At 52.9% G+C, this 23834-nt stretch overlaps 8 protein-coding genes across 8 annotated transcripts; 5 read left to right on the top strand and 3 right to left on the bottom strand.

The window, feature by feature from the left end:
* Window positions 1–30: 30 nt before the first annotated feature.
* Window positions 31–2704, bottom strand: J4E87_007988 (uncharacterized protein; the record flags this gene model as incomplete). The annotated part of the gene is made up of 3 exons (XM_049379581.1): window positions 31–2351; window positions 2398–2475; window positions 2539–2704. 3 exons carry the CDS (start codon window positions 2702–2704, stop codon window positions 31–33), a joined length of 2565 nt encoding a protein of 854 aa, XP_049230809.1.
* Window positions 2705–3124: 420 nt separating this feature from the next.
* Window positions 3125–5271, top strand: J4E87_007987 (uncharacterized protein; the record flags this gene model as incomplete). Its single annotated transcript, XM_049379580.1, has 2 exons — window positions 3125–3917; window positions 3968–5271. The coding sequence occupies 2 exons, from the start codon at window positions 3125–3127 to the stop codon at window positions 5269–5271; spliced, it is 2097 nt and encodes a 698-aa protein (XP_049230808.1).
* A 570-nt stretch (window positions 5272–5841) lies between these two features.
* Window positions 5842–8800, bottom strand: J4E87_007986 (uncharacterized protein; the record flags this gene model as incomplete). The annotated part of the gene is made up of 6 exons (XM_049379579.1): window positions 5842–5979; window positions 6030–7399; window positions 7459–7759; window positions 7809–8170; window positions 8218–8695; window positions 8750–8800. The coding sequence occupies 6 exons, from the start codon at window positions 8798–8800 to the stop codon at window positions 5842–5844; spliced, it is 2700 nt and encodes an 899-aa protein (XP_049230807.1).
* A 1714-nt stretch (window positions 8801–10514) lies between these two features.
* Window positions 10515–11612, top strand: J4E87_007985 (uncharacterized protein; the record flags this gene model as incomplete). Its single annotated transcript, XM_049379578.1, has 2 exons — window positions 10515–11053; window positions 11171–11612. The coding sequence occupies 2 exons, from the start codon at window positions 10515–10517 to the stop codon at window positions 11610–11612; spliced, it is 981 nt and encodes a 326-aa protein (XP_049230806.1).
* A 1284-nt stretch (window positions 11613–12896) lies between these two features.
* UBC12 (NEDD8-conjugating protein ubc12) lies at window positions 12897–13610 on the top strand (the record flags this gene model as incomplete). Its single annotated transcript, XM_049379577.1, has 4 exons — window positions 12897–12917; window positions 12976–13063; window positions 13119–13408; window positions 13458–13610. 4 exons carry the CDS (start codon window positions 12897–12899, stop codon window positions 13608–13610), a joined length of 552 nt encoding a protein of 183 aa, XP_049230805.1.
* Window positions 13611–14367: 757 nt separating this feature from the next.
* On the top strand, window positions 14368–15671 carry ILV2_2 (Acetolactate synthase, mitochondrial; the record flags this gene model as incomplete). The annotated part of the gene is made up of 3 exons (XM_049379576.1): window positions 14368–14569; window positions 14620–14927; window positions 14976–15671. The coding sequence occupies 3 exons, from the start codon at window positions 14368–14370 to the stop codon at window positions 15669–15671; spliced, it is 1206 nt and encodes a 401-aa protein (XP_049230804.1).
* Window positions 15672–16944: 1273 nt separating this feature from the next.
* J4E87_007982 (uncharacterized protein) lies at window positions 16945–17369 on the bottom strand (the record flags this gene model as incomplete). The annotated part of the gene is made up of 2 exons (XM_049379575.1): window positions 16945–17207; window positions 17264–17369. 2 exons carry the CDS (start codon window positions 17367–17369, stop codon window positions 16945–16947), a joined length of 369 nt encoding a protein of 122 aa, XP_049230803.1.
* Window positions 17370–18570: 1201 nt separating this feature from the next.
* J4E87_007981 (uncharacterized protein) lies at window positions 18571–23751 on the top strand (the record flags this gene model as incomplete). The annotated part of the gene is made up of 4 exons (XM_049379574.1): window positions 18571–18579; window positions 18775–22245; window positions 22297–23258; window positions 23310–23751. The coding sequence occupies 4 exons, from the start codon at window positions 18571–18573 to the stop codon at window positions 23749–23751; spliced, it is 4884 nt and encodes a 1627-aa protein (XP_049230802.1).
* Between the last annotated feature and the right edge of the window lie 83 nt (window positions 23752–23834).

The raw sequence follows: 23834 nt of genomic DNA, 5'->3' as shown, positions 1-23834 counted from the left end.
AATCACCGTCCCAGCCCTACCCATCCCATTTTACTGCCACCGAAACGCATCCCCCGGAATAAAGAAATTCGCATCCTCAAACGTGATAACGCGATCCATATCCAGAAAATGACTATCCATAAATGCATCCGACAGATTAAGCAGAGATTGGTCTTGAGTGCTATGCTGGTTCCCCGTCGCACCAGTATTACCGTACGGAGCGAGCGATGGACCAGATACTGGGACTCCGTTTCCGGGCTGTTGATACTGCTGTAATGGGGTATGGTTCGGGTAAGTAGCTGGTACTTGTGGCGAAGCGTATATGGGAGGTGGCGGCTGACCGGATGGCGATATCGCGTGTGCGCTTGGGAGACGCGGGTGGTGTTGCTCATAGTTGCTGGGTGACGGCATGGTTGTGTTCCGTGTTATGTCCGGAGGCGGGATACGGTGTGGGCTGAGGGTCGAGTGTGAACTTGTGAAGCTGTTGGTACGTCCATGATTCCTCATCAAAGAACGTTCATGCGCGAGGCTTCTGGAACGCGCTTGTGGAGTTGCTGCGTAGGTTGGGCTGGCGTAGTTTTGTGGGTCGAGGGTCAGGCCATTGTGGTCGTAAAAGTCGAAGCGGAAATTTGCGTCGTTTTGACAGGCTTCGAGGAGTCGTTTGAGGTGGTTTGCGTATATAGCTGCTTGGTTGTTTGGTTTTGAGTCGTCTGTATTCTTTCCACTCCATCTTGTGGCCATTTCCTCGAGGTTGTGGATTAGGCGGTGGAATTCTGATCGTAGAGGTTTGCGGGTGGCTTGGTGTTCGAAGAGTAGTGCTTTGGCGGCGATGAAGGCGCAGAACGAGAATTGAACGTTGACGAAGGGTATGGGAGTGTGGGTAAGAAACTTGTCGACGATGTTTGACGTTTCTACTGCGGCGAGCTCGCAGGTTTGAGCACTGCATTCTTTCGGTAGTGCGACGAAGTCGTTCCATCCACGGGGCGGGTATCCGATTGGATGATGCAGTAATATCATCGAGGTATTATGCGTAATATGTGCTAGTGTTAGATTAGGATCCATGTCGACCACAGTCCTGTCTGCCGAGATGTTGGAGTCCTTCCACCTGGGTGGCAAGAAGATCTTCCACTGCACAAGCCTCAAGTCTAGCTCCTTGAAGCGTGTCAGCCAGCTGACTGCATGCTCTTTGTCTTGCCAATTAATCCTTTGTTGGAGGAAGAATGTCGTCACTTGACTCAAACTCTCGGTTGCTTCGACACAGTATGCGAATGCGCCTAGCTTAGAAGCATCAATGTAGCCGTTGGCCGAATTGGGGCTGGCTCCTGGCGGCAAGTGGTCGACTCCTGGATCTTCTTCGTTGTATTGCGCGGGCACATTTGCTAGTGAGCGCCCAATGCGAGCGGCGGCCTTGTTCCAGATGCCGAAGTAGGGTGTAGTGACCGGCTCCTCCCTCGTAAAGAAGCCGCCATCTGCCGGTAACCGACGGTGCACGTCATCTGCTGTGAGACTGGTGTTCCATCCTGTAGACACCGAACAATATCGATCGAGCAGGAAGATGATCCAGAACAATCTTCGTCGCTCTTCCAACTCCGTCCAATCGTTTGAAGGCTTCACTAACCGCACGGGCGTCATAAGTGATCCCGACTGCGATGTTGATGGCTCAGTAGTAAGTTGGAGATAGTCTATAGTCCTCGTGAGCGATCCGATCAGCGGCCACGCTCTTTGTGTTTGACCATCATTGAGAAGGTCAAAAACTAGGAAGATGAGGGCCTGCAAGCTTTCGATGGTGACATTGCGCATCGCATGCGTTTCCACAATCATCCTGGAGACCCTCGTTTGCTGAAGGATCTGATCAGTGTCCAGATACAGTACGTTGGGGTCCATGTGTCGCAGAGCAACGGCAACCAGAGCGTGAAGGACCAACACATGTCCTGGATCCTGGCAACCTTGGCGCACTCGCGTTTGGAGTCTCGCCTTATGAATGTATGGAATCCAATGATGGAACGAGACGCAGAAAAAGTCTGCGACCTTCTCGAGCAGTGGTTGAGATGGCAAGTGCTGCGCGATATCAACATCTTCGAAGGGGAAAAGCCAACTCTCAGCAATTGGCATCTCAAATCTTCTTTTCAGCGGATTGGAGACGCCGTTCTCTTCTTCGGAACCTCTGGAGCCATCCTCTGCGATTTGGTGGTTGTGGCTAAAATCGGGAGTAGGCGCGACATACGGCGCGTGTTCCTCAACACGAGGTGCGCGTTCTTTTACAGCACTGGGGCTTTCATGCGCGACGGCGTGGCCATTCGCTGTGGTATCATCGTCTCTATACCGTGGCCGTATGTTTCCCGCATCATCTAGCAGTATCCTCTCAAGAAAGGCTACGGAACGTAAGATTGAGTTCATAGTAGAAGGAGTACCACATACCGACGCGGCGGGTCAACGCCTCAACAGCTCCGGGCTTAAGCCCAGGTTTGTTCTTTGGCTGATAAACACATTCAGAAGCTATGGCACATTAGCGACGCAAGACAGCGACGCGAAATAGCGCCAATTGGCAGAAAAACTCACCCAGCCTCAAGCAATGCGAGCACGAGGGTGTCTCGCGCGAGCATCGCAGCTTGCGTTGCTTGCAGCTAACGCACGCGGGCGTGTCACCGCCCACCGAGACGGGACCGTCGTCCTCGCCTGCCTGGCTACCATTGCCAACCGAGTAATTGGTCCACCCAGCCGACATCAGCACGACATCGCAAAAGCGCTGATCAAGAAGAAGCAAATGTGGAGGATGCAGCGAGCGGCGGGCATCGGGATAAATCGATAATTACTCCACACGCGGGCCCCGCGCAGTCTAACCCTCCTTTCGGCTGATCACCATCACTCCACCCCGGAAGCCACCCGATTTCATCAATACGGGACGGGAGCCTATGGCGATACGCGGTATCGATATATCTTGCGGATGCGCTACCTATTGAAGTTTGGATGCAAAGAGGCACCCGTCTTTTGCATCCACGGCTGCCGCTCCGGGCGGTCCATACCATGAACCACCAGACTCAGGAGACTATGGAACATGTAGAGCTGTGACTGCATAGCCTTCATTTGGAAGAACTATCGGGCTTGGTTTCACGCGCCAAATACTCTTGATAACGCTCAGGACACTATGCCTCCGCTAAACGGCTTCTCAAACAACCCGTTCAAGACCCACGCCGACTTCAAAACAGCATCAATAGCACTCCTTCGCGCACTGAAGCCATATCAATCACCTCATGGCGCCCGAATCAAACTCCCATTATCAACCGGCACCCATTTCGACGATGTCGCCGCCCAGCTTGAAGGATACGCCCGGCCGCTATGGGCAGTCGGCGCGCTGATGCACTCGAACATTGTGTCTAAGGACGAGTACGAAGAGCTCATCAAACCCTACGCCATAGGCCTGGCCAATGGTACCAACCCACATCACGAAGAGTACTGGGGCCCCGTCGTACTACGCGATCAACGAATGGTGGAAATGGAGATCATCTCGTACGCGCTACTATCAGCTCCAGAGACCATGTTCCATTCCCAGACAGAAGAAGGGAAGGGGAATATTACGGAGTGGCTGGGGACTATCAATGGGAAAGACTTCCCCACGACGAATTGGCTGTGGTTTCGGGTCATGACTAACCTAGCCTTGATCAAAGTATGCGGCGTACCCAAAGAGCATGTCCTCGATGCGATGAAAGCGGATTTGGATCTCATGGAGCAGTTCTACCGAAGGGACGGCTGGGCAGCAGATGGTATCTGGAGCGACGAGGGACGACAGGCAGATTACTATTCCGGCAGCTTTGCGATCCAGTTCTCGCAGCTCATATATGCGAAGATGGCACAGGATCTGGATCCAGAGCGGTGCGAAAGGTTTCGGGGTAGAGCAAAGGAGTTTGCAGTGTCTTTCTGGCGGTACTTCGACACGAACGGTATGTTGAATACCTATCTCGAGCACCTAGCACTAACTAACGCGCCCTAGGTGCCGCTATACCCTTTGGCCGCAGTCTAACATACCGTTTCGCATTCGCTGGATTCTGGTCCGTCATCGCTTTCGCAGACCTCGAGCTCCCGGAACCGCTCAACGACTGGGGCGTGATCAAAGGACTTTTGCTCCGGCACTTCCGCTGGTGGAGCAAGAAAGACGACATGTTCAACATCGACGGCACATTGACAATCGGCTTTACCTACCCCAACATGTACATGAGCGAAGACTACAACAGCCCACAGTCTCCTTACTGGGCCATGAAATCTTTCCTAGCGCTAGGACTGCGGGAAGGCCACCCGTTCTGGACTGCGGAGGAGAAGCCTTTACCCAGTGCAGATGTGGCGGTTATGCCAGTTGAACCAGCTATGCATATCATCTGCAACCAGCCAAACCACCATTTCCTCCTTTCCATGGGCCAATTCTGTCCTTGGCCGCTCAAAGCTACAGAAGCCAAATACGGAAAATACGCTTACTCATCGCACTTTGGTTTCAGCGTGCCTACTGGTACTTTGATACAACAAATCACACCAGACAGTACACTCGCAGTGAGTAAAGATGGCGGGGAGACATGGCGGGTACCGTGGAAGGTCACGAACCATCGCTTTGCTACCGCGCGACTGATGCACAGTGGCGAGGTCGTAGAAGACATACCGTGCTTGACGAGCACATGGAAACCCTGGGCCGACGCCGATATCACAGTACAAACACACATTGTAGCTCCTTGCTCGCGCTGGCCAGATTGGTACATCCGCTGGCACCGCTTCACTAATACGGGGTCTGGTACAGTTAATATCCAAGCTGTTCAAGGTGGCTTTGCGATCCAAGGCCGCGGCGATAAGTACGGTGAAGTCTTACCAGCACACGCACACACCTCCGACTTCCCTCGCGAAGCAAGCCGAAACAATGCCTTTTTCCCGCAAGGCACGGCAAGAACTCAAACCACGACACTCATCTGCTCCAACGCCGGCACCAGCGGTATTGCTACCCTCAACTCACACAGCACCGATCATTCAACGACAAAAATGTATGCGGAAGTCCTGAAACCGGATGCGAATACGAATTTGATGTGGCAGCGCACACTTATACCTACCATCCGGAACGAGTTGAGCATCGCGCCGAATACGAGTGGACAACCAGCTTCTGAGTTTGGCAGCGCAGTCTTCGCTCTGGCTAGGACGAGTGATAGAGAGGAGCGGTACACGGGGTTGAGTTATAGTGAATTGTGGGGTGATGTACCTGTACTGGATGCTGGGAGAGGGCAGCAGAAGGATGGGGAGTGGTATATTAAGCTTGAGTAGATATGCGACAGGCTAGCAAATGCATATGATTCCGTCTAGATCAGTTAGCTGGGCAGGATATAGAGACGTTATGTGACTTACCATACAAACCGTAGTCACAGCCTTGGCCGACAAAATATGAGTAATGGGAGTGTCAAAGGCTAAACGTAGGGGCGTTAGTCTGAGCAGCACATAAGCATGAGCCACACGCAAATGATATTTGAAACATAATCTAGTATTCAATCTAGCAAAAAAAGACCCGCAAGCCAAGCTAATCGTGCAAATGTGATAATCGGTATATCTTCCTCCATTCCCCAATCCGATTCAAATAGGCGCCCAGACATTTCAAATTTTGTCCGTTATAGCTAGAGAACACACAGATAGTACAAGCAGGTCATGATCTTGCCAATCCGTATCATAGATGTGCAGAGCTGATTTTTTTGTACATGACAAAAGAGTCATAGAAAGACCACGTATAGCCTCCTTAGCTTGCGCTAAGATCCAAGACACCGGGTAACGCCAACATGATTGATTAGCAAAAGGTGGCTGCTGTGCCGCGAAGGATGAGTTTGTTGATTGGGTTTGGTAATTCTACCTCTTCCTCACGCAGAAGAAGAGACCAGTGCGACCAAGGAACCACAAGCATCCGGCGAAACGGACAATGGCGAGCGCAGCGGTAGCCCACAGAAGGGCCTGGAAGAAATGCGCGGTTCTGCCGGAGGCGCTTGACTGTGATTGAGTTAGTAAAATGATCCAGATAAGAACTTCAAGTAACTTACAGAGAAACCGAAGCGGTCAAAGTTGTCCTGGGTAATGACAACCGCAAGTGTAGCGTTTGAACCGATCCAGGCTGTGCACAAATGGGTACGGAAAGACTTGTAAGAGTCCTCCAGGGTCTTCTCGTCGCTCTCGACAGGCGGTACGTAAGGAGCGAGAGCGCGCTTCACAGTAGCTTCGAACTGACTGTCAATATCGGCTTGTGGCAGATCCGGCTCCTCGATAACGTTGTGCTTTCCGTCAGCTCCCTTCTCCGTCTTCGCTGAGGGAAGCGCATCTGCCTTGTCGGAACCCTTGGTACCCCAAGAGACATCGTGCCAGTTGGAGAAGGCGTAGACGTTGAGGATGTTGACGTAGGAGGACATGATGAGCAGATACTGCGGGAACGAGGTGAACATGTGCCATGGGTCCATGTAGAGGAACGAGGCGACGTAGTAAAGACCGAAGGTAGCCGCAAGAGCGATAATGATAATACCGACACCGCTAGACGAGAAGAATGACGAGGCGAATGCTTCCGGCGATGAAGTGTCGAGTTTCTGCGAGGACGGGTTCGTGAAAGCCTGAACAACGAGGTAGATGGACAGGATAACAATGTAGAACTGGATGAGACCGAAGACGCAGAAGGAGACCAGGTAAGACCACTTGGAACCCTTTGGACGATTACCAAAGGCCAAAATGAACTGTAGGACCAGGAATGCGAGGTAGAGATAGGTGACGATGACGTTGAAGATGGGCGTGACAGTGTTTCCGAAGGGCCAGGCGTCTCGCGTATCGGTTTTGGTACCGACAAGACTCATGATAACGACGGTGGTAAGCCAGAAGGAAGCCAGGGAGAACCAGGCCATGATGGTCTGGAAGACGTTGTACAACATTTGGATGTGCAGGAAGAACATGCGGACGAGGTTGTGGCCACTCTTGTACATGCGGCCGAAGTGGAGCAGGGAGTAAATACCGGCAGCGAAGGAACCGTTCAACCAACGACGACGCTGACCGATGAACTCGGCAGCACCCTCAGGCACATCGGTTTCACCCTTGGAGGCCTTGATGTAGGTGAGATGCCACTTGGATCCAGCCTTGGCGACAAGCTCGAAACAAAGAATACGATCTTCGGCCAAGAACATGTTCTTCTTGAAAATGTTCATGCCCTCGATACCCTTCTTTCCGAGGATCTTGGCGAGTGTGTGGTCACCGTGGAAGTACTGCTCGAGCGGTCTGCCCATGATAGCACGGTATCGGTAAGCCGAGAAAGCACCAGGCAACACAGAGACGTATCCGAAGGAGGATTCGAGCGGCTTGTCGAGAATGTTACTGATCTTGTACTCGAAGTTTTGGGCGGCTACCAGCGGGTTGAGGAGGTTCTTCCAGCCCTTGCCTGCCAGGTTTGTTAGCCCTCCATATCTTCGCTTTTTTTTCGAGTCTGAAGCAACTTACCCAACATAGCGTGAATCTCACCGCAAGCACCACCGAGATCCTTGTCGTTGTAGAAACCTTCCCAGAGGGCGAGAAGCGACTTGGGACCGGGCTTTGTACCAGCATCGAGCAGAATGCAGACTTCGGGGTTCAGAATGCGACCGATAGCAGTAAAGAGCCATCTGTGGGAGTTGATCTTCTTGCTGTTCTTCTGCTTCAAGCAGAACATCATCTGGACGGGGGGAAGTGTGCTGGCGCTGTCATCGTGGGGGCGAATGAGCTGCTGGTTGGGCGTGACGGAAAGTTGCGTGGTGTATTCGAACTGACTTGTTAGCGGATTGCCAATAGAACATGATCTGAATAAAACTTACAATATGAGCAACAGTCTCGTTTCCGTCAATGTCCTTCTTCATGACACCGTCCTGGTAAATACCGACGGTGGCGAGCAGATCGAGAGTACCCTTGTCGCAGGGGTCGATACCGTCGAAAACCAAGCACACGACAATCTTCTGCCAGGCCGGACCGCCCTTATTCCAGAACTCGGACTTCTTCAGGTTGACAATGTCGCGGATGTTCTGCATGACACCGTGCAGAGTACGGGCGGTGAGAACCTTGTCTTCGTTGTAGTAGGTAATGGCAATGAGCAGCTCGGTGTGGCGGTTGTACATGGCCGGACGCAGATTGTAACCGTTCTTGAGGGTGAAGTCGTTGGGGTCGCATGTCGCAGCAGTGTCTAGCGGCTGTCAGACCTGAAGGGGAAATACAGAACGTGGGACTTACAGCGCATGTGGGTGAACTCCTCGCTACCGCTCTCGAGGTCATTGCGGTACTTGGCCTGGATGGCGTTCTGGATGGCAGAGGGGACGGGGTAGTCGGCACTCAGAACGGAACCCTGGACGAGCTTGACCTTACGGGTCATACCACGCTTGAGGCCACCGGCGGCACCTCCGCCGGGCTGCTGTCGCTGCCTCCATGCTTCGGTCGAGCTGGTCTCGCTCCTCTGGTATGGTGATGGGGCCCGCTGGGGAGCACCGAAGTCGCCCTGCGCGTCGTAGCCACCTGACGCTGAGTACGAAGTGCCAGCGTGGGCCTCGCCGGGGTATTGTGTTGGCCTGTCGGTCGCGTACGACTCGGTCAAGCTGTAGGTGGAGTGCGGGCGGACCTCAGGGTTGCCGTAGAAAGGGTCCGGGTGAGCGCCGGTAGGGTTCTCGTGCAGCAACGAGCGGCCTACTTCCTCCTCATCGTGGGTGCGGTCGTACTGCGGACGCTGTCAGTATGTCGTGCCTTCCTCCATAGCATCAGGGGCGCCTACGCCGGTGTTCGGGTCTCCAAGGTTATAACCTTGGTTATTGTTGTACGCCATGACGTGCTGCAGTTCACGGGCCGGCGCTGCAGATGGCGGTGTTGAAGGGAAAAAGGAATAGGCGGTAGGGGTATAAACGGTTGAGATGTCAGAAAGGCGGCAGCGCACAACTCGGGGTGTCGCTTGATAAAGGTGGATGGAATGTCTGGGGCGCTTCAGGGCTGAGAAAGCTGAAGGGACGCGCGCTATACCCCTTGTGGTGGGATGGGGGAAGGTGCGCTAGGAAAACCGCCGTCTCTGAAACACGGCTTAGCCAGCTTCTATTCGTCGTCGCCGTGTAAGCTGCGCGTTTCGGATGCAGCTGGGCACTCCTTTAACAAGAATGCATTCGTGGAGACGCTGCAACAACGGGCGATCGCTCCTACTTGAATTCGACGGCAACCGCAAAACCTGCTGGCGGTGAAGCACACGACCGAAGCACATGAAGTCTCCGTCGTCTGTCAGTGTGGCGCTAGCCGGCCACGACCTGCTAAAATTAGACAGGCCCTGGCCGCTTGCTTGCTCAGCCTCACCAAAGTCTACCAACATCGCTATTGCCGGCATACTATGATACTATCATGTAGACGGCCTGACTCGCCCTGCGCAGACTACTCCTACGACGTGCATACAACGCCCGTTGCCGTCGAGTGGCTGAAATGCTCAAAATCCCCTTCTGCACGGCTGCGCGTCTCTGTCTCAAGCTAGGGGTTGCACGGCCGACGTCAGCCAGCTTTCAAGGTTGCTCCGCAGGCGGATCCACTCAGAGAGATCTCCTAGTTCTCTGCAAAGGGTTACATGCATTGCGACTGTAACCCAGCCTACCAACCTGTATACGAACTCGTAGTCGGAGCGATTGATTTCTAAATAGGGCCGTTCCCATGCCACTACTACAAACCTCGCCACGTCGTTTTTGCCTGCCGTTTTGCCAGCGTTATTGCAGTGCTGCGTTTGGCTGCCGGGTTCGCGTGATGGCGGTGCGGTGACAGGGTCCAGGCCTGTGGTGAGTCTCCTATCCGTCGCGGTGGGCCGCCGTTAGAAAGTTGTTCCTGGACCCAGGACCCTTCATCTCTCCGGGTCTCACATCTCAACCGCCACATACTCGATCTCGCTGACAGCTTGGCATCGGCGTCGGTACCACATGTGTTCTGAGACGACGTCGAGAGTCAGATCTTCCACCACGATCCTTGGTTGGATATGAGCCTGCGTTATTCTATTCCTTGAATTTATGCACAACAAGATGCATAGAACAGGTTGGCCTATGCTGAGCAACAGTCTGCGCAGCTCCCCCGACCCATCACATCACGTGCTACAGCCATCTCTTACATCCATGATACCACCAGGGCTGCGAAGTTCCTTCCAACTCGGGCAGCGACATAGAAACGTCACCTCAAATCGCTTCTTTGGCAGCGAAGATGGCGAACGCTCCTGCCTTTTTGCATCTTATCGCGCGGGGAGGAGCAGGCCGCACCTTCCGTCACCAGCGCCTCAACAAAACGAAAACTTGTATTCTTCATGTGCATCCACACCACTCGTGTAGTCTTCCTCATGCTCGAAAAACAACTCCTTATTGCTTAACCCTCTTGGCTGGCGTCATACCCGCTGCTACTGCCCCGCATCGGAATACTAGTCGCAATAGTTATAACTACAACAATTGTACATCTTGTTCGCGAATCGCCTACGAAGCTCTACACAGTTCCTCTTCGACCCGCATATCCACTAAGCGGTACGAGCCGCTATGGCTTCAGCCGCACCATTAGTGGATCTGCCCAAGTCCAAGTCTGGTGCTTCACCACCATCCACGGCAACCACATCTCCAATAGCTGAAGGTCACGACAATACAACTCAATGGCAAACACCTGAGAACCCGAACTTTGTGCACCCTGATCACACAACACCGTCACCAAGCTATCCTAGCGCGGAGAACCTCATCATCGTATGCTGCCACGCCATCTTCCTTCCGAATGCAGATGAGCCCAATTTCCCACTGTGTAGCCCTCACTACGAGCCGCATTGGTTGCTAGCGCCTTTTCAAAAGTCAGACGAAGCGACAGGCAAGCCAGGCGAGCATGAGACGTTCTTGGCCCATATCAAAGCTGGCATTGATGCCTTGACTGTCGGAACAGACGCAGAGCATCCTCCTTCGAGCATTCTTGTGCTCAGTGGTGGTGCTACTAAACGAGCGGAGTCTCTGAAGACTGAGGCACGCTCATACTACCATGCAGCGCTCGCAGAAGAGTTAGCAGAAGGTCACAGGGGTGGAGGACGAACCCATAGGTGAGCACCCAGTATACCTATCGCAACTCAAAAACTCGTCGTTTGAGGACGCCGGTGAATGGACCAAAAGCAAATAACAAGGCTCACTTCAAGACCATTTACTGACCAAATCTGCAGACTATACAACAAGGGATATATATTACTAGAGGAACAAGCGACAGATTCATTCCAGAATCTGTTATTCAGCATCCTTCTTTTTAGGAAGGCTACTGGCAACTATCCGAAACAGATTCGGGTAATCACGCATGCTTTCAAGTCGAAACGGTTCCTCGAACTGCATGCTCCAACTATTCGATGGCCGAAAGAGCGTATCCTGGTGCAGGGCATAGATCCGCCGATGGCGAATGACGCGTTACAGAGCACGCTTCGTGGGGAAGAAGAGAACGGATATGCGGCGTGGGAGAATGACCCTATGGGTACCGGAGATCTTTTGGGTGGGAAGAGACAGCTACGCGGATGGGACGCCAGCAAGGCAGCCAAGCACTTCAAAGACTTGGAGGATAGTGTCAAGGAGTTGTTTCAAGGCACAGTATCCGACGAGCTGCCATGGATAAGCTAGACCAAGAATTGCTAGGACTTGTCTAGTCTTTGAACTCCTACCTAGCCTATCGAAGCGTTTTATTTGGTCGCCCACAGAGCACGACATCTTCTCCGAGCGGAATCCATTTCGTTTCTTTCAATCTTGTGATGGGCAATCGTTCCGAGCCGCCATCCGGACACACCTGTACACCGCCTCTTCCCAGCCATGTAGGCGCAATTGTGACAATGACCGAGTCGACTAGAGAATAGGCAGGACCAGGCCCCAGTATGTCATTGATGACAAAACCACCCCCCTCAATCATCACGCTCCTTATACCTCGGTGCGCCAAAGCATCGAGGATAATATGCCACGACGAACCGGATGCAGCAATGTCTTCAGGAGAAAGTCCCAGAACCAAGAATTGGCCACCTACGCTTTCAAGTATCCTTCGTTGAGTATTGGACGGCACCACAGAGGTCACGACGTAAGGCGCTTTTCCCTTTCCCTCCTTGGCTAATCTCATCACTTTGCTTGCATCGCTGAATTGCCAGCGCCCATGAGGATCAACGACAACTGGTCTTGGTTGCCATTTGAGGTCTGATCCACCATAGCCACCCACGCCCTCGATCCGGCAGTTTAGTGATGGATTGTCGGCGATAGCTGTTCCCGCTCCGATCAGAATAGCATCGTGTCTTGATCTCAGGAAATGGGTCATAGCCTTGGATTGCGGGCCAGATAACGCTGTCTGCACGCCGGGCGCGATGGCTAACTGGCTGTCGAGAGAAGTAGCGAAGGTTAATGTGACGAAAGGCTTAGAAACGTGTTGGTGAGCTCGGGGCGATGTAGACGAGTCATGAGGTAGGTAGCCTTCTATGTGCTGGCTATCCGAAGCTGGAAATTGTAACGCGTCTCGTATCGGAGCTGTCATGGCTGCTGTAACTATGTTTCGACTGCACGTGCGAGTATCGTGAGTCTGGAGATGGAGATGGGAGGCTGAGAACCATGGGTGACTAAGCCGTAAAGTGGGCATCACCCCACGTTGCAGCACGGACGCCCGAGGATCGTGGCAGCCTGCCCAACTTATCTCCCAAGGTTCACTCTCACGTATAATATCTCTAGCCCTTCTTTCGTTTGGCGTTCGTACTTTCGCAGGCCCTCGCACTCGCCGCCTTCTCTACTAGCCTCTCCCTATCACCCAACCGCCACCTAGTCCCCTACCTCTCGCCGTTTGCCCCGCGACCCTCACGCGCGCGCATTCCAGCACACCGACGCGATTATATCTACACAGGCAATAGCCCAGACGCCGCATACAATACCGCCAAGATGATGAAAATATGGTCTATGGTAGGTCCTTGGAAGTCTAGTGTCGAGTGGTAATGCAAGACGGCTAACATTCTTGTAGAAGAAACAGCAGCAGCAGGATGAGGCTGCACAAGCTGCCTCGAGCAAGAAGAAGAAGGTCACCCCAGCTCAGCTGCGAACACAAAAAGGTACAGTCATCTCTCGACTACATATCATATCTCTCGCAAAGTTAACGCGACATAGATCTTGAAGAGTTATCTCTCGGCACAACGATGAAGACGCACTTCCCCAACCCCGACGATATCCTAAACTTCGAGCTCACGATCGACCCTGACGAGGGAATGTACAAGGGCGGACGCTTCAGATTCGACTTTAAGATCAACCAGAACTTCCCCCACGACCCGCCAAAAGTCAAGTGCACACAGAAGATCTATCACCCCAACATCGACCTTGAGGGAAACGTCTGCTTGAACATTCTACGAGAGGACTGGAAACCAGTATTGAACTTGAATGCGGTTGTTGTTGGTCTACAGGTACGTTACAGGGTTGCAAGATGTGGAATGGCATGCTGACAGATCACAGTTTCTCTTCCTCGAGCCGAACGCGTCGGACCCGCTGAACAAAGAGGCTGCCGAAGACCTCAAGCAGAACCGAGAGGGCTTCAAGCGCAACGTGCGCGCATCGCTCGGCGGCGGCACAGTCAAGGGACAGAACTTCGATCGCGTGCTCAAATGAGCTTCATCGCATAGGATCAGAACAACACAAGCTTTCACGCAGCAGTCCTTCAAAATGCCCCTCCACGGACGGATGCATCACAACGACATGAGACCGAGCCACGGGCTCACTACAGGACAGGGTTGATGCATGGGAGAAGGCTGGAGGTGAACATGTCAATACATTAGCGACTGCATGTATGGTCTGGCGCATCGTGTAGAGGGTGCATGGGTATCTTACGGGCGCAAGATAGTCTTCCAAGATCTCATACAATATGACTGCACATTTGCGCACAAAAATGGTTTTACCCGTTCGTGATGCTTTACTGTGACTGCGATGTTTGCTCGAAGATTGCGTCACCGCCATGCTGAATCTGTGTCCGTCTACCCAGGCTGTGAGAGCTACACGCAAACCGTACTGCGCAACGTTACCTCGTAGTAAATAGGCCCGCTTAGACTACGGTCAATCTCACCAAGTCATCAGCCGCCACGCACTATCCACTATGACTGGGTCCAGCGATGCCTCATATCATCAGAACCGCTCTCGGAGACACGCATTCCTCCCCGACGACCCTCCGGCCCCCCTGCTAGCACTTTGATAGCGTACGGTGATTGGTCGAGGACGCGAACGGTCGGTCTGGGGCAGCGATAATCGGCCTGGTCCAAGCTCCCCAACTCGAAATTCTGGGTGGGTTGACGATCGAGCCCAGCGTGTTTAAAAGCCCATATCCCCGCCAAACAATTCTGACCCCAAGATACCCCTTTCACACACATTCACAATGGCTTCAAGACCTGTTACCCGCGCTCTGCGCCAAACCGCCCGCCAATTGGCTTCCACTCCCGCTCAGAAGCGCACTTTTGTGTCTGCTCTGAGTGCTGGTGCTAAGAAGGCTGCTCCCCGCGCGGCTGTCACAAGCCAGTTCCAGCAGACCCGTGGTGTCAAGACCATTGACTTTGCCGGAACCAAGGAGACTGTCTACGGTGAGTTTGACCATTATCGATGCATCAGGATCAAAGCTGACAACAAACAGAGCGTGATGACTGGCCAAAGGAGAAGCTTCTTGAGTACTTCAAGAACGACACCATGGCCATGATTGGCTACGGATCCCAGGGTCACGGCCAGGGTCTCAACATGCGCGACAACGGCCTCAACGTCATTGTCGGTGTACGGAAGAACGGTGCTTCGTGGAAGGAAGCCGAGGCCGATGGCTGGGTTCCCGGAAAGAACCTGTTCGACATCGACGAGGCTATTGGCAAGGCCACCATTGTCATGAACCTCCTCTCAGATGCCGCTCAGTCTGAGACCTGGCCCGCCATCAAGCCCCAGCTCAAGGGCAAGGTAAGCAGTACTCATCAATTCGACGAGAGTTGGAACTAACAAGACCAGACTCTCTACTTCTCCCACGGCTTCTCCCCCGTCTTCAAGGACCTCACCAAGGTCGAAGTCCCCACCGACATCGACGTCATCCTCGTTGCCCCCAAGGGCTCCGGCCGCACTGTCCGCACCCTCTTCCGCGAGGGCCGTGGTATCAACTCGTCCATCGCCGTCTACCAAGACGTCACCGGCAAGGCCAAGGAGAAGGCCGTCGCCCTCGGTGTTGCCGTCGGTTCCGGATACATGTACGAGACCACCTTCGAGAAGGAGGTCTACTCCGACCTGTACGGCGAGCGTGGTTGCCTGATGGGCGGAATCCACGGCATGTTCCTCGCGCAATACGAGGTTCTCCGTGAGCGCGGCCACAGCCCCTCCGAGGCCTTCAACGAGACCGTCGAGGAGGCCACCCAGTCTCTGTACCCCTTGATCGGCGCCAACGGCATGGACTACATGTACGCCGCGTGCTCCACCACCGCCCGCCGCGGTGCCATCGACTGGAGTAAGCGCTTCAAGGCCGCCCTCAAGCCCGTCTTCGACGACCTCTATACCTCCGTCGAGAACGGCAGCGAGACCAAGCGCTCCCTCGAGTACAACAGCCAGCCTGACTACCGCGAGAAGTACAACCAGGAGCTCAAGGAGATTGACGACCTGGAGATCTGGCGCGCCGGAAAGGCTGTCCGCTCCCTCCGCCCTGAGAACGCCAAGTAGATTGTGCGTTCGAGGAGAGGTTGAGCTTGGATAGTATGGAAGGTGAAAATGTGTAGATAATGTCATGTCTTTTGTTACGATTAGGGATGTTATGGCGTCAAGCGCTGGGTTTGTCATGGGCGCTGGTGTAGCTGCATTGGCGGCGGTCAAAAAAGAACATTGGAAGAGAGAAGGAAGGGATAGCGTAAAAGCGAATGAATACCTTTCCATGACAACAATCATCTCACTTGATGCATTCTCCTGTTATGCAAAATTGCCGTGGCCTGGACTTGTTGCAAATCTCGTTGGGCATAGTATCCATCTATGCGTCCAGTTTATCATACATATCCGTCAACTTCCACTTCCCTACCCCAATCTAACTTTCCCTATCTTATCCTATCCTACTTCCCCTACTACACGCTCTCTTACCTACTCCTGTTCGAAACCGGCGGCGCTAACTTCGTAAAAGCCTTGGACCGTGCGTACGTCGTCCAAAGTCTCCCTTCCAAGTCTAAAAGTAGTCCTGGTTTGGGTCTTTGTGCTGAAGATGCAGGGGTGCTGCATTTGGGGGGTGATGTTGGTGTTGATGAAGTTGTGGAAGGTGAGGAGGAAGGTGATCTTGATAAAGTCGTGGATACAGGGGAGCTGCATCTAGGCGACGATATTGATGTTGATGAAGGTGGGGAGGGAGGTGGGGTTGGTAATATAGAGGCTGATGTGGATGTGAATGAAGTTGAAGTTCGATGGGCCATCTTTATCCTTTCGATGTGTTTTGCGGGGTCGTTAAGGGTTGTGTTGAAGTTTGGGGTTTGGTGGGGTTGTGCCGGTGTGTACATGGCCACGGATCGTGCTGATGTGGATGTGGATGAGGTTGAAGTTCGATGGGCCATCTTTATCCTTTCGATGTGTTTTGCGGGGTCGTTAAGGAGTGTGTTGAAGTTTAGGGTTTGGTAGGGTTGCGCCGGTGTGTACATGGCCACGGATCGTGCTGGTATAGGTTTGGGGTGGTAAGCTTTGCGAAGGTGTTCGTCGAGATAGCACTTGATGGGACAGTAGTCGTCCGAACTGTAGATTAGTTGTTGATCTTTACGCAAGACTCAAGTCGTAGGCTATACGAGGGATGAAGAGCACTGAGATCCAAGTTTATCTTTCGATATTTATTAACCCCAATGACTCAGTCACCATATCCAGTGTGAGCTGAATTATGGTCTAATGTAGTGGATCTGGTATTTATTGGTGTAGCGTACCATGGTTCGTTTACAACATCTCTACCTAACCAAACCCAAACGCCCTATCACGACTCTTTGAACCTAGCGTTCATATCCCATTTGAACACAGTTGTTCTCCAGCTTCCCCAGCCGACGTCGAATGTGAACTGGCTGCGTACGTTACGGTAGCCTACTTCCTCTGGTTCTGTGTCGTCTACCATGGGCTCCACAACGGGCTCTACGGTGGGTTGTGCGATGGGCCATTCGACGCTCTCCCAATCCTCGCTGATATTTGTCTCGTCTTCTTTTTCAGCGTCGTAGCTTGGTTTTGGTGGTCTCGCATCAGGCTCTGATCCAGCGCATTAGTCAACGTCAAGTAGTGGATCTGTCAGAGGGAAGGCGTACCATGCTCTTTATTATCTGGACGTGACCTGAGTATGGGCTTACCGCCTATGCTTACACTATATGACCATGAGGATTCGCGATGATATGTGCCGCCTGTCTGTGCCATGTTGCGATAATATGTGTTTCAGAAACAGACTGCCGCTGATGCGGCATAGTAATGATATTGGCAACAAGGCCTCTCAAGGTTGTGGCGTTTCGCAGCAGTGTTGGATTGTCGAGTTCTCTATCTTTCCTATAATTCCGTCTGCTGACAACCATAGTGGTTGCCTGATATGGCTGCGCCACGTTTTAATACTGCAGGATGCTGAAAGAGGGAAGGATCTGTATAGAATACCCGGATGTGACGGCGTCCTGAAGGATGCGGGGGGCTGTAGTCTCCGGTCGAATCACATCAAGGTTCTCAATTTGACTTTGGGCCTGGAACGATGCTGCTGCAAACAAAGTAGGACTCCCGATATTCATCAGAATTGCTGAGTTGGGAGTTGCTGCCAAGTGTGCTTTTTTCTACGTTGTGCTGGAGACCTCGGGAAAGACTGAGAGATTAGGGTGAAGTATCAAAGTTCATTGTTTTTACGAGTAGATTTCCTGGTGCACAGCCCGTCGCGACATTGCATCGTCCTTCAATAGGCTTCTCCTCGTCTTCTGAACCTCTTCTAAATCTCTTCAAGAGGGAAATGAACTCAAGCGGGGAGGGGAGTGACAAGCCTGGAGTTGCAAGACCTAAACCATGCCAAACAATACGTTTATAGGCTAACTCAAACATCGAAATGAGCAAAGCAGAAGGGGTTTGCGAAATTGCAATCGATGAGCCGCGGCACGAGGACAAGATAAGGAAAGTGAACATCTGCGTCGGTCGAAAGTAGAAGCGAGGCCAAGTGGCTGAGACAACAAGCACTGCTTGGCTTCTCCTACCTGACGCAACGACATGTTGCTCCTCGGAACGCCCTCGCATCCAGCGAGACTTCGACATTACCCAACAGCGCCCAGGCACTGTACAATACAGCATACTCACCACCTAGGATAAAGCAGAAACAACAAGGAAGCGGATATCGAACGCTTCGCGCGTTCGCATGCTTTTGACGCACCTGAACACATCCAACGCCCACGCACCAGCAACTCTCCGCACCCCGCGGGCACCTAGCGCCTCCACAAATCGCATGGCGGATGTACCAGATCGTGCATCGATCAGGGAGGCGTCGAATCACTCTCGGGTTGGATGCGAGGCTAAACTCCGATTTACCGATCTGGGGATCTAACATCAACATGACATCACCACTTCAACATTGAACTATCGACGCGTCGCAAACATGAGGCACGTAACAAGTACGTGCGCGCAGCGAAGCGCTCTAGTTGACTGTCACTGGGAACTATGTTATAGTACTGTCCCTCCGTTCGGATCCCCCACAACGCCCGCAACTTTCGCGGATAGTCCCTTGAGACCGTCGCAAACGGCTTCTTTTAGCCATCTTTGTTTACAGCCGATCATTGGATAGCGATTTTCCTCGTAGTAGTTTCACGACGCATACTACTTTTCGTTGGCCTTCCTAGGCTGTGGAAACTTCGCGATGGCTTCCAACGAGGCAGGAACGCTCCAGGATTCTGATCAACAACACACACAAGACGCGTCGCAACAACAATCACATGTTACTTCAGACGCGTCTGCTACCTCCAGTAACACGACTACGCACAACACTTTCATCTCTAATGCCTTACACACCAGTAGCCGGAGCTACTACGGTGCAGAAGGCTCAGGGCTATTCTCAGCTTCAAGCAATTCCACTGCGGTACCATCGCCAGATGTTCGACCTTCCTCGGATGCCGCAATACAACATTCAGCTTCCGAACATGTGTCCAGCGATGAATCTGCAACTCAGACTATTCCAAGCAACGACTACCTGCAGAAGACAACATCAGGAGGCCCAGTCGAGGAGCACGTAGTTCTCCACGATGATTCTTCAGACTCAGAGCATGAAGCTGAGGAGCCATCTGCGAAACGCACCGAAAGCGCTAAGAGGCCCGGCCTCCAGTCGAAGAACTCGAAACCCATGACCGAAGACGACCTGTTCCGCGCGTTGTCCAGGCGAAGAACGAGCCAGGCCAATGGCCTCAGCAAGACAAATACTAGTGCGACAGGACGAAGCCAAGAGGAAGAAGACGAGATAAACAAGCTCATGGGAAAGATGTTCGGACACACCAGGCAGGAAGCATCAGAAGAGGAGAAGACGAGACATCAAGGTGTAATCTTCAAGCACTTGACCGTTAAGGGCATGGGTATTGGAGCGGCATTGCAGCCGAGTGTTGGAAGTCTTTTCCTAGACCCCGTGCGATTCTTCAAGAACCTACTCACCAAGGGGCCACGCAAGGCTGGCGGCAAGCCCCCGATTCGCACCCTTCTCGACGACTTTTCTGGTTGCATAAGACCTGGCGAGATGGTGCTTGTTCTCGGCAGACCTGGAGCAGGTTGCTCAACGTTCCTCAAGATGATCGGCAACCAACGATACGGCTACGAAGAGATCACAGGCGACGTCTCGTATGGCGGTACTGACGCAGACGAGATGGGCAAGAAGTACCGTTCGGAGGTGCTTTACAACCCCGAAGAGGACCTCCACTACGCGACGCTCAAGGTCAAAGACACACTTAGGTTCGCTTTGAAGACAAGGACGCCTGGCAAAGAGTCACGAAAGGAAGGCGAATCCCGCAACGACTATGTCAACGAGTTCCTTCGTGTAGTCACCAAGCTTTTCTGGATTGAGCACACCCTGGGTACAAAGGTTGGCAACGAACTGATTCGTGGTGTGTCTGGTGGTGAGAAGAAGCGTGTTTCGATCGCGGAGGCCATGGTGACCAAGGCATCGGTACAGTCCTGGGACAACTCGACAAAAGGTCTCGATGCGAGTACCGCTCTCGAATACGTTCAGAGTCTGCGATCTCTTACGAACATGGCTCAAATCTCGACTGCTGTAGCCCTTTATCAGGCAGGCGAGTCGTTGTACGATCTTTTCGACAAGGTTCTTTTAATTCACGAAGGCCGCTGCTGCTACTTTGGGCCCACTGAGAAGGCCGCGGAGTATTTCAAGAATCTTGGCTTCGTCAAACCCGAGCGCTGGACCACCAGTGACTTCTTGACGTCCGTAACCGATGATCACGAGCGACAGATCAAGGAAGGCTGGGAAGATCGCATTCCTCGCACTGGCGCGGCTTTTGGAGAAGCATTTGCCAGCAGCGAGCAAGCCAATGACAACCTGGCCGAGATCGATGAGTTCGACAAGGAGACCAAGAAGCAGGCTGAAGAACGTCACCAGGCACGAACTAAAGCTACCAAGAAGAAGAACTTCACCATCTCGTTCCCAGCTCAAGTCGTCGCCTGTACCGATCGCCAATTTCGCGTCATGGTGGGAGACCCGCAATCTCTTATTGGCAAATGGGGTGGCATCTTCTTCCAGGCCCTTATCGTCGGGTCATTATTCTACAACCTTCCAAACACGGCTCAGGGCGTGTTTCCGCGAGGTGGTGTAATCTTCTTTATGCTGCTTTTCAACGCCCTTCTCGCTCTCGCTGAGCTTACGTCCGCTTTCGAGTCCCGACCCATTCTACTGAAGCACAAGACCTTCTCCTTCTATCGACCGGCTGCCTACGCTATTGCGCAGACTCTAATTGACATGCCCCTTGTCCTGGTTCAGGTGTTCATCTTCGACATTGTTGTATACTTCATGGCCAATCTTTCGCGAACAGCATCGCAATTCTTCATCTCACTACTCTTCCTCTGGATCATCACGATGACCATGTATGCCTTCTTCCGAGCTATTGGTGCATTGGTAGGGTCTTTGGACGTTGCAACTCGGATTACTGGCGTGGCCATCCAGGCACTCGTCGTATATACAGGTTATTTGATCCCCCCGGCGAAGATGCATCCCTGGTTTTCGTGGTTACGTTGGATCAACCCCATTCAGTATGGCTTCGAAGGTCTCCTCGCGAACGAGTTCTACAACCTCGAGATCCAGTGTGTACCCCCGTTCATCGCGCCGCAAATTCCGGGTGCCCAGGAGCAGTACCAATCGTGCGCTATTCAAGGCAACAGGCCTGGATCGCTTACGGTCGCCGGTCCGGACTATATCTCTGCAGCGTTTGGCTACAGCAGATCGCATCTTTGGCGCAACTTCGGCTTCATCTGTGCCTTCTTCCTCTTCTTCGTGGCACTAACTGCTTTCGGTATGGAAATACAGAAGCCTAACAAAGGCGGAGGAGCAGTCACTATCTACAAGCGCGGCCAAGTACCCAAGACCGTTGAGAAAGAGATGGAGACCAAGACCCTACCCAAAGATGAGGAAGCTGGCAATGGCGAGCCGATTACCGAGAAACACTCCAGCGACAACGACGACTCTGACAAGACGGCTGAGGGTGTGGCAAAGAACGAGACAATCTTCACATTCCAAGACATTACCTACACCATCCCATACGAGAAGGGCGAGAGAACGTTACTTAAGGGTGTTCAGGGCTTCGTCAGACCCGGCAAGCTTACTGCGCTGATGGGTGCATCGGGTGCCGGTAAGACGACATTGCTAAACACCCTTGCCCAGCGCATCGACTTTGGAGTTGTTCGTGGAGATTTCCTGGTCGACGGAAAGCCACTTCCGCAGTCCTTCCAGCGTTCGACCGGTTTCGCAGAGCAGATGGATGTACACGAATCTACAGCGACAGTACGCGAGGCACTCCAATTCTCAGCGCGGTTGAGGCAACCGAAAGAAGTACCCATTCAAGAGAAGTACGACTACGTTGAGAAGATTATCGATCTTCTTGAAATGCGCGACATTGCTGGTGCAGCTATCGGTACAGCTGGAAATGGACTCAACCAGGAACAGAGGAAGCGTCTTACCATTGGCGTGGAGCTTGCAAGCAAACCTGAACTGCTCATGTTTCTTGATGAACCTACTTCCGGCCTTGACTCTGGTGCTGCCTTTAACATTGTTCGCTTCTTGCGCAAGGTAAGTTCATGAACCTCGACAGTATAAGACGACTCACTAACTCGGCTATAGCTTGCGGACGCCGGTCAAGCCATCCTCTGCACGATCCATCAACCCAGCGCCGTCCTATTCGAGCACTTCGATCAGCTCTTACTTCTCAAATCTGGCGGCCGTACAGTCTACTTTGGTGATCTAGGCCACGACTCCCAGAACCTCATCAAGTACCTCGAAGGCAATGGCGCCGAAAAATGTCCCCCGCACACCAACCCTGCCGAATACATGTTGGAAGCTATTGGTGCCGGCAACCCCGACTACAAGGGCCAAGACTGGGGCGACGTCTGGGAGAAGAGCTCAGAGAACGAGAAGCTCGGCAAAGAGATCCAGGATATCATCTCGAGTAGGCGCGATGCATCGAAGAACGACGAGGCTCGCGATGACCGAGAATACGCCATGCCATATCCTCAGCAATGGCTTACGGTTGTCAAACGAAGCTTCGTGGCTATCTGGCGGGACCCCCCTTACGTTCAAGGAATGATCATGCTCCACATCATCACTGGATTATTCAACGGCTTCACCTTCTGGAACCTCGGAAACAGCCAAATCGACATGCAATCCCGACTCTTCTCCATCTTCATGACCCTGACGATCGCACCTCCACTGATCCAGCAACTGCAGCCTCGCTTCCTCAGTGTGCGCGGCATCTACGAGTCCCGCGAAGGCAGTGCTAAGATCTACTCCTGGACTGCCATGGTTTGGGGTACGATACTCAGCGAGCTGCCTTACCGAATTATTGCTGGGACTATTTACTGGTGCTGCTGGTACTTCCCGCCTGGCTTCCCTCGCGACACGTATACCGCGGCCAGTGTGTGGCTCTTCGTTATGCTCTTCGAAGTCTTTTACCTGGGCTTTGGACAAGCAATCGCGTCTTTCTCTCCCAACGAGCTGCTCGCGTCGCTACTTGTGCCGTTATTCTTTACGTTCATCGTGTCTTTCTGCGGTGTGGTCGTGCCATATAACGCGCTACCCTCGTTCTGGTAAGTAATATCTACAAATCGATGTGAAACATGTACTAACTACGAGCGCAGGCAAAGCTGGATGTATTGGCTTACTCCCTTCAAGTACCTGCTTGAAGGATTCCTTGCGCTACTCGTCCAAGGTCAAACCATTCGATGCGAGACTAAAGAGATGGCGATCTTTCCACCCCCACCTGGCCAAGACTGTCAGACGTACGCCGGCCAATTCGCGCAGCAAGCAGGGGGCTACGTCGAAGCCCAGCCGGACGGGAACTGTGGGTTCTGTCAGTACGCAACTGGAGAAGCCTTCCTGGCATCCTTCAACGTCTTCCCACAGTACATATGGCGTGACTTCGGCATTATGTGGGCGTATATTTTCTTCAACTTTTCCGTCGTCTTCATCTGCACCTGGCTGTATCTGGGTGGCCTACGCCAGATTAAGTCTTTCTTCAGCCCGGCCGCGCGCAAACAAAAGAAAGAGGCAAAGCAAAAGCAGAGCGGAGATGCAGCTTGATACAGAGATTTCAAAGATAGCAGATACTCGGCACAGTGTGCAGCGACATGCTTCGACGTCGACTGCGAAGACGCGGGTTCCGG

Source organism: Alternaria ethzedia (assembly GCF_023757985.1).
Source record: "Alternaria ethzedia strain BMP 0044 chromosome Unknown scaffold_23, whole genome shotgun sequence".
NCBI classification, from domain to species: Eukaryota; Fungi; Ascomycota; class Dothideomycetes; order Pleosporales; family Pleosporaceae; genus Alternaria; species Alternaria ethzedia.
This window is presented reverse-complemented; position numbering and strand designations above follow the sequence as displayed.